This window comes from Myotis lucifugus, unplaced genomic scaffold (genome assembly GCF_000147115.1).
Source record: "Myotis lucifugus unplaced genomic scaffold, Myoluc2.0 scaffold_194, whole genome shotgun sequence".
Lineage (NCBI taxonomy): Eukaryota > Metazoa > Chordata > Mammalia > Chiroptera > Vespertilionidae > Myotis > Myotis lucifugus.
Genome location: NW_005871242.1, coordinates 1,741,801 through 1,756,487, shown reverse-complemented (window position 1 = coordinate 1,756,487; position 14,687 = coordinate 1,741,801). Strand labels below are relative to the sequence as shown.

Genomic DNA, 14,687 nt, shown 5'->3' with positions numbered 1-14,687 from the left:
CCATGAAGCCACAGCTGGTGGGAAGGCTGCACAAAGGCGGAAGAGGCTGAAAAGAGAGCCATATAGTCATTGATAGCCTTTAAGAGCAAAGAGGAGAATGGGAATTCTTAAGGTGGAAAGTGGGATACAAGGATGGTGTTTTTAAGATCATGACAACTGGAGCATATTGTAGGCCAAGGAGAAGTAGACAGTGTTCCGGGGATTCACAGTATCAAAGTAATAGACAATTTAGTCTCCAGTCTTGAGAACAACAGAGAGGTCAGAATCATGAGCGTGGCCTTGGGAAGTGAGGAGGAAAAGAAAAGGGGAGAGATGACAAGGCAGACAAGATTTAAGGGGGAGAGGGAATTTGAGGTATTCACAGTCAATGGCCTGATCTGCCATCTGCATCCATTCAACATCGAGTGCTGACTATATGCCCAGCGGGGTGCTGAATACTAGAGCTATGGGAGGAAAAATAAGCATGGCCCCTGGCCCGAGCTCATAATCTGGTGAGGGGCACAGACAGGGAAATGAATGAGAACAATTTAGGTGAGGAAGTGACGTACAGCAGCTATAGTAGGCACAAGCTATAGCACAAATGCAGAGGAGGAATGCCAGCTTCAGTCTTAGAGGTGAGGGAACCACAGAATTTCACCTGAAGAATGAGTAGGAGGTAGGTAGGTGTCTAGGTGGAGAAGAGGACACTCCAGGACAAAGACGATGCTCTGTCAAAGGCCTGGAGCAAGGAGGAATAGCAGGTTGGTGTGGGGTGGGGGAAGGGTATCGCTGGGGATGGCATTGGACAGCAAGGCAAGGGCTAGCTCAGACAGGCCACACCTTATTTTGAAGAAATAAAGGAAACATTGCAGTATTTGTTTTTTCCTTTCATACTGAAGAACGTTAAGTATGGAAATGGGATTAGGATTTTAGAAACTCACTCCGATGGCAGCTGGAGAACAGATTTGAGACTTTCACAGACCTCACCATTGAGCGCGAGTAGCCACTCCATGGGGGCAGAATTGAGTACTTGCTGTGGTTCACAGGACAGGATGGTAGAAAAGTCAGGAGCCCAAAAGCACAGTAGTGATCTCCTTCCTTCCTTGTGGACCCAGGCAGAAGAAAAGGAGGTAGATGGGTCTCTCCAAGGGTGATAGTCGCCAGGGAAGGCACAGCCAAAGGACGAAGAGCAGGGCAAACTAGGGTTCTTGAATGGTTGGGTGAGGCTGGACCTTGATGTTCAGCTGGAAGGGAGAATGAGGAGCCAGTCTGTGCTGCTGAAAGGGATGGAAACAATGCAGGCTGCCGTGAGGGCGAGGAGAGGGGTGAATGAGCAGTAGGTGAAGCCAGCAGATGAGTGCGGTGGGGATTCGGGGAGGAAGAGGTGGCTTGAGGTGCTGAGAAGGTGGACCGTAGGTCATGTCTGGGCTGCAGGTTTGAGGAGGTGCAAGTAGCTGGAGCAGGAGCCATTGATGAAGCATGTTGGCTTTGAAGGGGAGTGGCTGCCACAGCCTTGGAGTCAGCCTGTCCAGGTTTTCTTCTCAGCTGTCCCACAGATGGTGTGATTCACAGAAAGTCCCTGACAACTTTAACACCTCACTTTTAATCTCATAAGAGTTCATTAAGCAATCAAACTTAATGAAATAAAGCTTACAAACATAGGCACTCAAATCTCTGTATTTAGAATCTTTTATCAAAATACAGAAACATTTTCTAAATTGAAATGCAAACTACCAGCTGTTGTCACGGATACAGGGGTTGACCGTGCTCTAGCATGTGTCTTGTGGCCAATTGTTTCATGAGAAAATACCATGGTGTGAATGCAAAAGTTGAACTATCCCTTTGCTCCAAAATTTTGTTGACTTTCTTTTTGGTTTTGTCCTTTAGAGCAAGGTCCGTGGTCCTGTTAGTGGAAGCCCAGATAGCATGAATGCTTCTCGCCTTAGTCACTCTGGTCAGCTGATGTCTCAGCCTCTCACTGCCCCCGACAGCTTACCTGAGTTAGTCAACAAAAGGTACGTCGTAGTTAACAGTGCCAAGTGTAATATTCAAGGGCACATCAGGAGGTCATGGGGTGGAAATGGATGTTGACCACTGATAGGCCATTTCATCTATCTAATGCTTTTGTGCGTGTTTTTCTGTGTGTTTGCTATATATGGTAGGCGCTGCAGGGACAAATGCCTCATAGTCCCTTGGGAGTCTGAATATGGTGGGCACTAAAATGTCCTTGTCTGAGGGTTGAATTACTAATTGCTCAATGAGAATATTGAAAGTGCTGGTCAGTCACATGCTGTTATGTAGTCCATCAGTCATTGTCTGGTCTTCAAAACCAGATTCCCTAGAGGGAGGGCCCGATTCAATCCACCTGAGTCATCTTGCCTCCTCCCTCTCACCCCACCACCGCTTTGAGTTACCAAGTTACCGGTTTCCTCCCATCACCTCTCATCACCTCCCGTTCATCCCTTCCTCTCCCCTCCTGTCGCCTGGACCCCTGCCACAGAGGGGTGAACTGAGCACTTCAGCCCTTTCTGGCAGGGCTTTCCGCCTCCCTAGAGCAGGGGTGGGGAATGTCCGGCCCATGGGCCATACGAAATCATTTGCCCTGGCATGACATTAGGGGTGAGTTAATTAAATGTTTGACCAAATATAGCAGGCTAATTTTTAAGTTGATAATTTTTTATGGCCCATGAATGATGTTATAAGTATCCAAATGGCCCTTGGCAGAAAAAGGTTCCCCACCCCTGCCCTAGAGGCTCATTCTGAGACTTTTCAGGCATTTATGGCCACCTCAGAGCGGCTTTCTAGGCGGATCCACTGTTCCCGCACAAACTCCTTGCGCTAGCTCAGTGGTCCTTAAAGTCTGGTCCAGACTAGCAGCATCAGCAGCATCTTGTTAGAAATGCAGATTCTGAATCAGAAACTCAGGGGTGGAGCTCATGCACACTCAAGTTCGAGAGCTTCTCTGGAATGGTCCTCCATTCTGGAGGGCACATCTGCTTCCCACCTCCTCCAAAGCCCTGGCCACACAAGCACATGGGGATTGCTCAATTCTTGGAGTGTTTTTGTGTATGATTCAGTCCCACCCCTGTTAACTCAGCATGTTCTATGTGCCAGGCCCTAGGCAAAGAGGCATGTTTTATTTAGAAAATAAATTAATGATTGCCTAGGGCAGGTGGGGAGGGGGAATGGGAAGTGGTTGATAATGGGTACAAGATTGCTTTTTGGGTGATGAAAATGTCCCAAGACGAGATTATTGTGATGGTTGTACAATTCTGTAAATGTACTGAAACTATCAAGTTGTAGACTTTAACTGGGTGAACATTATGGTATGCCAATTTATCTCAATAAAGCTGTTTTTAAAAGTCCTGTTCTAGTACTTGGGGGAGTTCATAGCCTATACTGTTTTGGTACTTAATCCTATGTGGCCTTGGGTTCTTAATTCTCTTCCCAACCTACTGTGAGTCCCTTGAAGATAGTAAAACTGTGTCTTGTGCCTCCTACATTGTCCACTAGAGCTGGCCCCAAGTCTTTCACCTAGTTAGTAGCCTTGTAGATGAAGCTAAGCAAAAAAGGTGCCCTGTGTTCCTTCCATCAGTCATACTTTGCAAGGTGGGAGGACACTGCCTTCTTGGATTTGTCATATTCCTTCCACTGAAATGCTCAGAGATCTGGAAGAGTCATCCTGGGCACACAGGTTGCCGATTGTTTCTCCACATCATAGAGCTGAGGTTAGAAAAGGGCAGATGGGTTCCCCCTATGTCGCCATGGCCCGATATTGATAGGACATGTGCATCGTTATAGAAAAGAGAGAGCACAGATTAATGAAATCAGTTCCCAGACCTGCTTTTTCTCGGAGCTCAAGAAACTGTGGAAACCTGGTGAAATTGCTTGGTTCATATATATCTTTTCCATTTCAAAAATTGGAAAACAGGTGATGTGGGAATTACCTTTAGATTTTGGCAATTGGAAAGAATCTATCTATCCTATATAATAAAAGCCTAATATGCTAAGTGTCCGACCGTTCATTTGACCATTCAACCAGTCGCTATGACGTGCACTGATCACCAAGGGGCAGATGTTCCGACCGGTAGGTTAGCTTGCTGCTGGGGTCTGGCTGATGGGGACTGGGTGAGATGGGCCGGACACGCCCTGGAACCCTCCCGTGGTCCCTCCCCGGCTCTGATCATGCACCGGTGGGGTCCTTTGGCCTGGCCTATGCCCTCTCGCAATCTGGGACCCCTCAGGGGATGTTGGAGAGCCAGTTTCGGCCCAATCCCCACAGGTCAGACCAAGGGACCCCACCAGTACACGAATCCGTGCACTGGGCCTTTAGTATATATAAAAGCCTAAGTGACCGTTCGACCATTTGACCGGTAGCTATGATGCTCACTGACCACCAGGGGGCAGACACTCAATGCAGGAGCTGCCCCCTGGTGGTCAGTGTACTCCCACAGGGGGAGCATCGCTCAGCTTACCAACGGGCGCCAGACGCTGGGCTCGTGGCTTGCGAGCACAGCTGCAGCAGTGCAAGCCTCTCCTGCAGACCCTCCCCCTGTGTGCCCCTCCCCTATCTGGACCAGGACTGGGATCAGGACCAGCATCAGGACTGACTGGGCGTAAGCCTGCGGCCGCTTCTTGGTCATGGGTGTGCTGGTATCGCCCTAGGACGGGGTGCGCAGAGACCACAGTTGAGCGGCAGGTGCAGCGGGGCCGAGATGAGCGGGAGTGGTGCGGCACCTGGCCCAGGCTCGGGCTCCTCCCCGACCGCCTGCTGCTTCGAGCACTACTACATCCCTTGGGGAATGTAGGTCTGCCAGTTTTGGCCGATCCCCGTAGGCCAGGCCAAGGGACCCCACCAATACACAAATCCATGTACCGGGCCTCCAGTTTAATATATTTAGCTATCTAGTTAAGTCTGAGAGAGTTCTTTTTTTACTTTTAACTTCTTTATTAAGCCGAGATCTGTTTCCTTTTTCACAGTGACAGGTGCTTATGGCTAGATTTGGGCTTCCAAAAAGTACTTAACTAGATGAATGTGATCACTAATCAATGACATGGTGTTTTAAGATACTCAGAACCAAAATAATTCTATTAAATTTTTAAAACCTTGTCAAAAGCTCTTTAGCATATTTTTACATAATAATAGTATTATCTCTGAAAAAATATTACTGACACTTTCTAATAACTGGATCCTTTTCTCTAGTGAAGAACTGATGGCCGAAGCACACAATCTCTGCACCCAGCTAGAAAGTGCAATGCAAGACACCATGAAAGAACAGGACCGGAGTTTACGGGTAATGGCCTATCCCATGTCCTTGCTACAGCAGACGAGAAAAGGAAAACAGAAAGGCAATCCAGTGGTTCCTCAATCGCAGTATACACTTGTGATTTTCTAGTACATTGACCCTTAAACAACACAGGGATTAGGGATGCCAACTCCCTGCACAGTTGAAAATCTACATATAACTTTTGACTCCCCCAAAACTTAACTACAAATAGCCTACTGTTGACCTGAAACCTTACTGATAACATAAACAGTTGATTAACACATATTTTGTATATGTATTACATACTATATTTTTACAATAAAGTAAGCTAGAGAAAAGAAAATGTTACTAAGAAAATCATAAAGATAAGATACATTTACTGTATTTATTGGAAAAAATCCGTGTATAAGTGGACCTGCGTAGTTTAAACCATGTTCAAGGGTCAACTGTACATATTTATTATTATTCATCATTATAATAATGCTAACAATTTTTGAATGGGAACAGTACTTTATGTACATTGTCTCATTTAATCCTTATAATACTTGATCTTTATGAAGAAGGTAACATTATTTTGAGAAGCCTCCCCCCCACCCCCCCCCACCCCCGCCTCCGTCAACTTTTGTCCCATTGCTGAACATTTGTGTGTTGTGGGTATTGTGCTGAACTTCAGGGATAAAGCAAGAACCTGTCATGGCCCCACTTCTCAGGGACTCAGAGCTTAGCAGTAGGTAGCACTAGTTATAGGGCAGGTAACCTAAAGAAAAACTAGTCAAGATATAGGTACATTAAGACAAAACTAACATTGCTTCAAGGATCCTAAATCATTCCCTCAGATCTTTAAATGCCCTTTTCCTGCCAGTACAATCACCTACTAGCCTCCCTCTAACGTCTTAGTTTTCAGAATAATCAGAGGGGACACCATTAATTGTAATGATCTGGTATTTATTTAAGTGTTCTCTGGTTTAGGGGCTTTCTCTATCTGTTGTTGCTACTGTTCCTCCTCCTGAGACTGTATATTTAATCCTTTCACTGCTAATTTGCATTTCTGCCAGAGGAAAAGGAAGTCTTATTAGAGCATTTCATTTGGTGAGGTTGGAAATCAGTAGCTGAGATTTGCTCTGCTCCTAGATTATGCTATACTCAGCCAGTATACTCCTATGCTCCTATGCTACACTCCTAGGGCCTTTGCTCCACCTACCCACAGTGGGCATAAATAAGCACTGTGAGTACAAGTAATACTAAAATTGCTTTTCTACTGTCCATAGTCCAGGAATCTCAGGGACTCCTAGCCAGTCCAAAGAAAAGATTCTGTATGGTTTTGAATATGTTTCTTTAGCTCATGGGTACTCTGCAATAACTATTATTAAATTTCCTTCTCAACTGTGCTCGTTGCCTCCTGGAAAAACAACAACTGAGGTGTATTTTTAATCTGCCTGTTGACTTTCAGTCTCTCGACTGGAGCTGGTTACAGATGGAGGAAGAAGAGCAGAATAGCTGGGAGCAGGTCTCCTGACTGTGTGGGTGGCCTTGACCACCCGATGGGGCTGCCTGGCCTGAGGCTCTCCCACAGGTATGTGCCCTGCTATACTGATGTCCCAGCGGTCTTCGGCACCCAGATGGAGATCTTCTTACTTCCCCGACCGGTGTGGCATTGACCGTGGATCAAGGGTGTGGCACTGCCAGCAGCTCGTCAGGACACTGGAAGTCCTCCATCACAGAGGCCCAGCAAGCATGGATGCCAGGCAGGAGCATTAGGGAGACTAAACCACAGAGGCTCCCTCCTCTGCTCCGAAAAAAGTGCTCAAATACTGTTGCACCACAGACCACTGGACAAATGTCTAACATGAGTATTTCAGGGCAAAGTATGAACAGCCCTTGATGCCAGCCTATCCTCTCCTGACCCCTCCTGATCTTCAGAGGCCCTGACCCACATGTCCTCACAGTCAATGTTTCATTGGATTTGGTTTCTCTTGAACAGACTCTTAAGTCATGGACTTGGCCTGGTCCCATCCTCTCTCTTCCTCTTTTCATTTCACTGCTGCTAAAACCGTCTTTTTACCTACACTGTGGTGGTTATCCTCCCTTCGGCTCCCACGTCTGTAGTCCTTTAAGCCACTAGAGCCAGGATGGAAGAGAAACTCCCTTCCTTTGGGTCCCAAAGATTACTTGGGAGTGAGTTGTCATGGAGAAGGAGGAGAGAAGAAAAGGTTACTTGTTAACCACTGGCCTGCTGAACACAATACTCGGACACATCTGTGTGTGGTGGAGGTGGGACAGGGAGTTCCTGCCTCATATCATCCAGCAGTATTATTAAATTGATTTATTTAAAAAATCGTTTCTAGATCTTGTGAAATGATTCAACACCTATGCTGGGTTCCACAATCCTCTGGTTAGAACTTATGAATTCGAAATCAACTCAGTGGAATAGTACCTGGAATAGTAGCACTGCCTCTTTGACATTTCATAAAATTTCACCTTTATATAAAAGCAGGAAAGAAAATGAGTTCAGATGATCACAAAAATGAGTTTGGTTGGAGAAGAAAGTTAGAATAAAAGAGTTTCACTAAGTGGTTTTCATGGGAATCGTACAGAAGGGTTTCATGGTCAAGTTTAGTTTTGGAAGTGCTTCATGCTTTGCCTCTGGGATCCACATTGTATACTGGTATATTAAAGTAAGCAGGTCTTTGAATAACGTTTTATCCAATGTCATTTCACTATAATGTTGATGAGATACTATAGGAACTTAACTCTTGTTTATATCAATTAGCCTATGGTAAAATTGGTTTGGTTATACATCATTTTGCTTTAAGTTGCAGAACCCATTGATGATATTTTGTTAGTATGATGATTTGTTGAAATATTGACATATCTTAGGGTGACCAACTTATCTTGGTTTGCTGAGAACTTTCCTGGTTTTAGCCCAGAAAGTTCTGAATCCCAGTAAACTTCTCAGTCCCTCTCAACCCAGGATGATTAACCATCCTACATCATGATGTGTCCATATCCTGTGTAATTCGAAGTATTTGACACTTCAGCAAAATTGCAATTAGGACATTCAGCAAGTACCTATTGAGCACCTCTATGTAGCAAACAAGAATTAACTATTTACTTTCATGGAGGTTACATTGGTGGGAAAAGGGGTAGGGTAAGGAGTCAGTAATAGGCAAGCAACACATGTAAGTTTCAAATAGTTTCAGTGCTATGAAGAAAATAAAGCAGTAATGGATAGAGTGCATAGTGTTATTCAGGAATGTGACAAGGATGTGACTACTGGTCTAAGATTTGAATGATGAGAAGAAGGCAGCCAGGCAAAGGCCTGAACAATGAGAGAAGAGCCTTGAAGCAAGTACATCTGTGTAGTAAACAAGGGGAAATGTGGGAAGTAGGAGAGATGGTAGAAGATAGGTCACATTAGGCCATGGAAAGGAGTGTGGGGTTTTTAAAAAATTGGTTGTAGAGAAAGGGAGATAGATGGAGAAACACTGATGTGAGAGAAACATCGATCAGTTATTTCCTGCACATGCCCCAACTGGGGATCAAACCTGTAACCTGGGTATGTGCTCTGACTGCCACCTTTTGGTATACGGGATGACGCTCCAACCAACTGAGCCACACTGGCCGGGGAAGGAGTGTGGATTTTATTCTAAGTGCAATGAGAAGGTATTTAAGAAAATGAATGATATAGTCTGATACACATCTTTTAAAAGAATCACTCTTGTCCTATTTGGAGGGAACAAGAACAAAAGCAAGAAGCCCATTGAGGAGGCTACAGCAGTAATTGGGGATCGAGATCATAGTAGAGTGCACTAGGGTAGTGGCAGTAGAGGTGGTGAGAGGTAATCCAGTTGAGAATATATATTCTAGAGACAGATCAGACAAAACTTGCTGACAGATTGGATGCGGGGTGGGAAAAGCACAATTAAGAATGACTCCTAGGGTTTTTGCCTGATGGCAGGGTAGATTAAAGTGTCATTAACTAAAAAGGCAACCAACTGAATGGGAGATAATATTTGCAAACAATAGCTCTGACAAGGGGTTAATATTGAAAATATATAAAGAACTCAAATAACTCAACACCAAACAAATAATCCAACTTAAAAATGAGCAGAGGACCTCAACAGACACTTCTCCCAAGAAGACATACAAATGCCCAAAAGATATATGAAGAGATGTTTAACTTCACTAGCTATTAGGAAAATGCAAATCAAAACTACAATGAGGTAACTACCACCCACCACCTGTTAGAATGGCCATTCTCATCAAGACAAGTAATAAGTGTTGGAGAGGTTGTGGAGAAAAAGGAGCCCTCAGTCACTGCTGGTGGGAATGTAAATTGATACAGCCACTATGGAAAACAGTATGGCAGTTCCTTTAAAAATTAAAAATAGAGCTACCATATGATCCAGCAATACCTTTTCTGGATTTATACCCGAAAAACTCGAAAACATTTATTCGCAAAGATATACACACCCCTATGTTCATTGTAGCACTATTCACAGTGGTCAAATACGGAAACAATCAGTGTCCTTCAATAGATGATAAAGAAGGTGTGGTACATATATACTATGCAATACTGCTCAGCCATAAGATGAAACACTGTCATTTGTGACAACATGGACTTTTGAGGATATTATGCTAAGCAAAATAAGTCAGAAAAAGCTAAGAGCCATATGATTTCACTTATATGTGGGATATAAAACTGAAACTCATAGACAATGGTATGATGGTTACCAGAGGGAAGGGGGTAGGCAGATATTATAGAGCAAAGGGGCCAGGTATATAGTGTTGGATTATGATTTGACTTGGGGTGGTGGACACACAATGCAATATACAGATCATGTATCATAGAACTTTACACTTGAAATCGATGTCATCCCAATAAATTTTTAAAAAAGTGTCATTAACTTGAGAAGGGGAAAAGTTAAGGAGAAGCTAGTGGGGCAAGAATCAAGAATTCTATAGGACATTTTATCTTTGAGATGCCTATGATGGACAACTAGAGATAACCAGTAGGCAGTCTGATATATGGGATTCGAGTTCAAGAGAGATGGCTAGAAATACAAATTTAGGAATCTTCAAGCTAGACATGGTATTTTCAAAGGTGAAACTGGACAAAGTGGGGAGTCTGGCTAGAAGATCGAGGCCTGAGGTACTTTTCCATTTAGGCTGGAGAGTGGAGGAGGAGCTGGGAACCAACACACAAAAACCAACAAACTTGAGGAGTGGCTACAGAAGAAGAAGGAAGGAGGAAAACGCAGAGCATGTGCTATTTTAGAAGCCAACTGAAAACTATTTCAAGAAGCAAGTGGTTAAGTGGGTCAAATGTTAATGGTTGGTCCAAGAGGATGAGGACAGAAAATTGATCATTTCCCCTGATATTCTGGCACTGATTTTCTTTTAAGTTGGCATAATACTCATATTTAAAAAAATGGTCCCACAATTCCCTAAAGTTGTAATGTTTATTATTCAGAGGTGAATAAAAACTTTATTTAAAGAAGAATGATCATTCTTCAGAAAAAAAAATAATATGAATATAGCCTGGAATAGAGAAGGATAGGAAAAATGAACAGAAAAAAACTAGTATGACTCACCCCCCCAAAAAAAAATCTTTAAATATTTTATTAAAGAACAGCTACTTTAGAAACAAAAGACACTCAAGCACTAGTCTACTCATGGAGTTTCTATACAACTAAAGAAGTTGACATCAAATGGACAAAAAAATAGTACAGAAGATCCATGTATTTTAAAAATTCATTTCTAGAAAGTAGGTCAGATGGACTCAAAGACCTCACTGAATGTAGGGAGCAACAGAAGGCTTTTTGCTGGGGCATAAAGGTAGGAACCAGTCCATGCAGTCAAGAAAAAGTTCTTTCGCCTCCTGGTCTAAATGCTTGCCTTTAGTCTGGGTTCAGAGAAAAGTCCTAATCATTTGAACTGGTTGTCAATCAAAGTCCCCTTCATTTTGGCTTTGTTGGCTTCTAGTTCCGCCAGCTCCTGCAGCCGCCTTTTGCTCATGCCTCTGCGCTCCAGCTGTTTTTCAATCACTTTGGCATTCTGTGCATACGAGTCAGCAATCTCCCTGGCCTCAATCTCCTCTTCCTCTTCATCAATAGTAGACACAGTGACAGAGCTGAACTTGCCCATGTCTTTAGTCCGTTTGGTCATCATCACCTTCTTAGGAGGCTCTCGCTTCTGAGTATATATATTCATTTTCCCAAAACCCTGGCCAAACTTGACTACTGCTCCATCCACAATAAAGGTCACAGGAGCATTCTTTGGCTGGGACTGGTAGAAGAGTGGCAGTCCGCACTTTGCACACTTCTTTCTGTACTGCCGCTCAATGCCTTCAGGCCTGCGAAGATACATAGTCTCCTGGTCTTCTGTGTTACAAAACTTGTGGGCGTGTTTGGCAGCATCAATCACCCGGGACTGATCCCGGGGCCTCATGGGCAATTTCTCCAACTGACAGTCCAGCACCAGAACCATCTGGCCACACAAACAGTAGTAGATGTGGAGGGGCTTCTCGCCGTCCTCATATTCCTCCCGGTCTCGGGTGTAGGAGCAGACAACTGACCGGGACACAACTTTAGGCATAGTTCACAGGAGATGCCCACAAACGCAATGCCAAAAATAAGGGTTATGCAGAAAACAAGGTGACTCACTTCTAATTGAAGGTGGGAATCAAAGTAGTAAGAAGCTTCAGAATAAAGTTAAAAGGCAAGGGATTAAGGGCAAATACAAATATTTACAAAAACCAACAAAACTGTGCAAAAGGGTTAGTAGTAATATATTAAAAATCTAGCACATTAACAATAGGCAACTACCTTATTAGAAAAATGAACAAAGGATATAAATAAATTCACAAAAAAAGAAATACAAATGTCCAATAAGTATAACTTAAGATGTACACTGATATTGTAAAAAAAAAAAAACACCTACACAACCTAATCAAGGAAATATATCTAAAGCATTCCATTATTAAAAGATGGGAATTTTTAAAGAACTAGGTTAGAAGATTTGAAAATATATGTCAGTAAAGGTAAATGGTGAGATGTTCACTGATTTTTTCTTTTCTCCTTTTATACTTTTTTCTACAGCCATGTATCATTTTGTAATAAGCTTTTAATTTTATTTACAAAGCAATTGCCTGGAATTTGGCAGTATGAACCCCAGGAGTTAACACTTATAAAATATTGCTGATGTCACATTTTCATTTCTCAAGCAGAACTATCAATTTCTCAGATGCAGGTCATCATGTTGTAATGGCAGTTTCATTGCTCATTAGGTTGAGCACTTCTCCCATTCTAGTGTTTTTTGTGTGTTTCTTCCCCACCTTAGCCCCTACCGCAAAAGGCAGGGGGATAAAAAATAAAACGTCTTTTGACATTGGTTGGCATACCTGTTAAAAAGTCTCATAAAGGAGGCTTTCCTGTTATCGGCATGTTTCATTCGGGCTCCTGCTTCACCCAGTACAGGAGAACCCATTGCAGTGTGGGCTGCACTGTATTCCATTCTTACAGAAAGTTTTGACAGTATTACCCTGGTGTTGTTGCCTCATCACATATAAAGTGCGTCGTGAATTCAATAGCTATTACTGTGCACACATAAAATGTGCACAGAGAACTCAGCATTCTATCTCCCATCCAACCACCTTAGACTGTCTACCCCACCATCTTAAGTTTTGACTTCAGAGTGAAAAATGGGGCTCCTATATTTCCCCTTGGAGGGAGAGCGTTTCAGAGATACGTACTGAGAAAACAGATACGTCTCAGGTTAGGGATCCAGGTCTTCCCGCAGGAACCCCATTGGGATGTAATTCCGGGGTGTCCGGTGCCCTCCTGCCAAACCCAGGTTCCAGGTCCCCGCCTCCCTACCGGCTCTCAGTCTCGCACGCAGAGGTAGCGCCGTCCTAGCCCCGCCCCGGCCCCGCCCCCTCGCATGACGTCACCACGCGCGCCGTGCGCCGAGCGCCGCGCCTCCTGTCAGTGGCAGCCATTGTTCCGCCGGTCGCGCTGGCTGCACGGGGGCTGGGCTGGTCCTACCTACCTCTCCGCGTCCCTGTGCCCCTTCCAGCTGGGCGAGGGGGCCGGTCCCTGGCTCAGCGCACTCGGGCTCTCAGGTGCAGGCCGCCATGAGCAAACGGAAAGCGCCGCAGGAGACTCTCAACGGGGGGATCACCGACATGCTCACAGGTCAGCCCGGCGCCGGGACCGCCGGCTTTCTTCGTCCCCCCCACCCCCTTGCCGTCCCTGCTCCCTTTCCCGTCCCGACAGCCCGGGGGATGGGGTCGGCCCCTCGCAGCGGGTCATCTTCCGTGCGGACCTTCCTTCCGCGCCGGTGGCCGGTGGCCGGTGAGGGTCGGCTCCGCTGGGGCCCCTGTCGCCGCTCGGGAAGCTGTTGGCGTGGCCCGCGGAGCCGTGGAGGGTCCCCGCCCTTGAAGGTTAAAGGCGGCGACTTCCCCTCGTGGGAAGCTCAGTTCTCGTCTGTGGACTCGTGGCTCGTGTTCACCCGAGCCTCTTGTTGCCTTTTCAGAGCTCGCAAACTTCGAGAAGAACGTCAACCAGGCGATCCACAAATACAACGCTTACAGGTGGGCCAGACTTGCTTCCGGGGTGCGGGCCGTCGGAGGGCGGGGGCCCGCGTGTGTGGGGGCCATCTGCGGGAGGAGGAAGAGGAAGAAAACAGCAGGGCTGCAGGCGCGACTGCTGGGGCCCGACTGCCGTATTCTGGGGGAACCTGGGCAGACCCTGCGAGGTCCATTCAGTCCAGTTCGGACGGAACACGGGCTGATTTCCTGTCGTTAGACACGAGTTACTGAAGATGCAGTCTGCTTTTCACGTACATGAGGACTGTGCTGTGAAATAGATGTGGTTCGAGGGGACACGTGTTCCCCCTGGTTGGGCTGTGTCTTGTCCTGTCCCCTCTTTGGACCCCATCCTTGTTCATTGCACCGGGGGCCTGAGCCTAGACTCTATGCCACTTGCTTCTGACCCCTCGCCTGTAAACACGCCCTAGTCCCTCCGCTCTTAAAAGCAAAAGCAAAAGCAAAGCGATCGTTTTCACTTCCCTCTAACTCGGACCTTATCTCTCTCTCCCACTTGACAATTACCCTTCTTTTTTTAAAAAAAAAAAATTTTATTGACTTTTTACAGAGAGGAAGGGAGAGGGATAGAAAGCTAGAAACATCATGAAAGAGAAACATCGATCAGCTGCCTCCTGCACACCTCCCACTGGGGATGTGCCCGCAACCAAGGTACATGCCCTTGACCGGAATCGAACCCGGGACCCTTCAGTCCGCAGGCCTACGATCTATCCACTGAGCCAAACCGGTTAGGGCTGACAATTACCCTTCCTAAGTGATCTGTGTCCCTGGCCTGGCCTTCCTGCTCCCTAGTCTTTTCTTATCTCATGGCGGGATGATTTCCATTCTGCCGACCC

General features: G+C 45.5%; 2 protein-coding genes and 1 pseudogene across 7 annotated transcripts in view; 2 read left to right on the top strand and 1 right to left on the bottom strand.

Annotated features, from left to right (window-relative positions):
- The window catches only part of IKBKB (inhibitor of nuclear factor kappa B kinase subunit beta), a 52,824-nt gene extending 45,241 nt beyond the window's left edge, over nucleotides 1–7,583 (top strand). For all 4 annotated transcript variants that reach the window (XM_014462896.2, XM_014462897.2, XM_006097052.3 and 1 more), the window contains exons 20-22: nucleotides 1,867–1,994; nucleotides 5,183–5,273; nucleotides 6,697–7,583. In XM_014462896.2, the coding sequence (XP_014318382.2) occupies nucleotides 1,867–1,994; nucleotides 5,183–5,273; nucleotides 6,697–6,762 (285 nt within the window). In that variant the 3' untranslated portion in view covers nucleotides 6,763–7,583. The remainder of the gene's footprint in view (nucleotides 1–1,866; nucleotides 1,995–5,182; nucleotides 5,274–6,696) is intronic.
- A 3,278-nt stretch (nucleotides 7,584–10,861) lies between these two features.
- On the bottom strand, nucleotides 10,862–13,117 carry LOC102416996 (annotated as a pseudogene).
- Nucleotides 13,118–13,214: 97 nt separating this feature from the next.
- The window catches only part of POLB (DNA polymerase beta), a 22,224-nt gene continuing 20,751 nt past the window's right edge, over nucleotides 13,215–14,687 (top strand). For 2 of the 3 annotated variants that reach the window (XM_023760806.1, XM_023760804.1), the window contains exons 1-2: nucleotides 13,235–13,441; nucleotides 13,782–13,839. In XM_023760806.1, the coding sequence (XP_023616574.1) occupies nucleotides 13,381–13,441; nucleotides 13,782–13,839 (119 nt within the window). In that variant the 5' untranslated portion in view covers nucleotides 13,235–13,380. Of the gene's footprint in view, nucleotides 13,442–13,781; nucleotides 13,840–14,687 lie in introns of all 3 variants that reach the window. The other variant, XM_006097047.3, reaches the window with a different exon arrangement.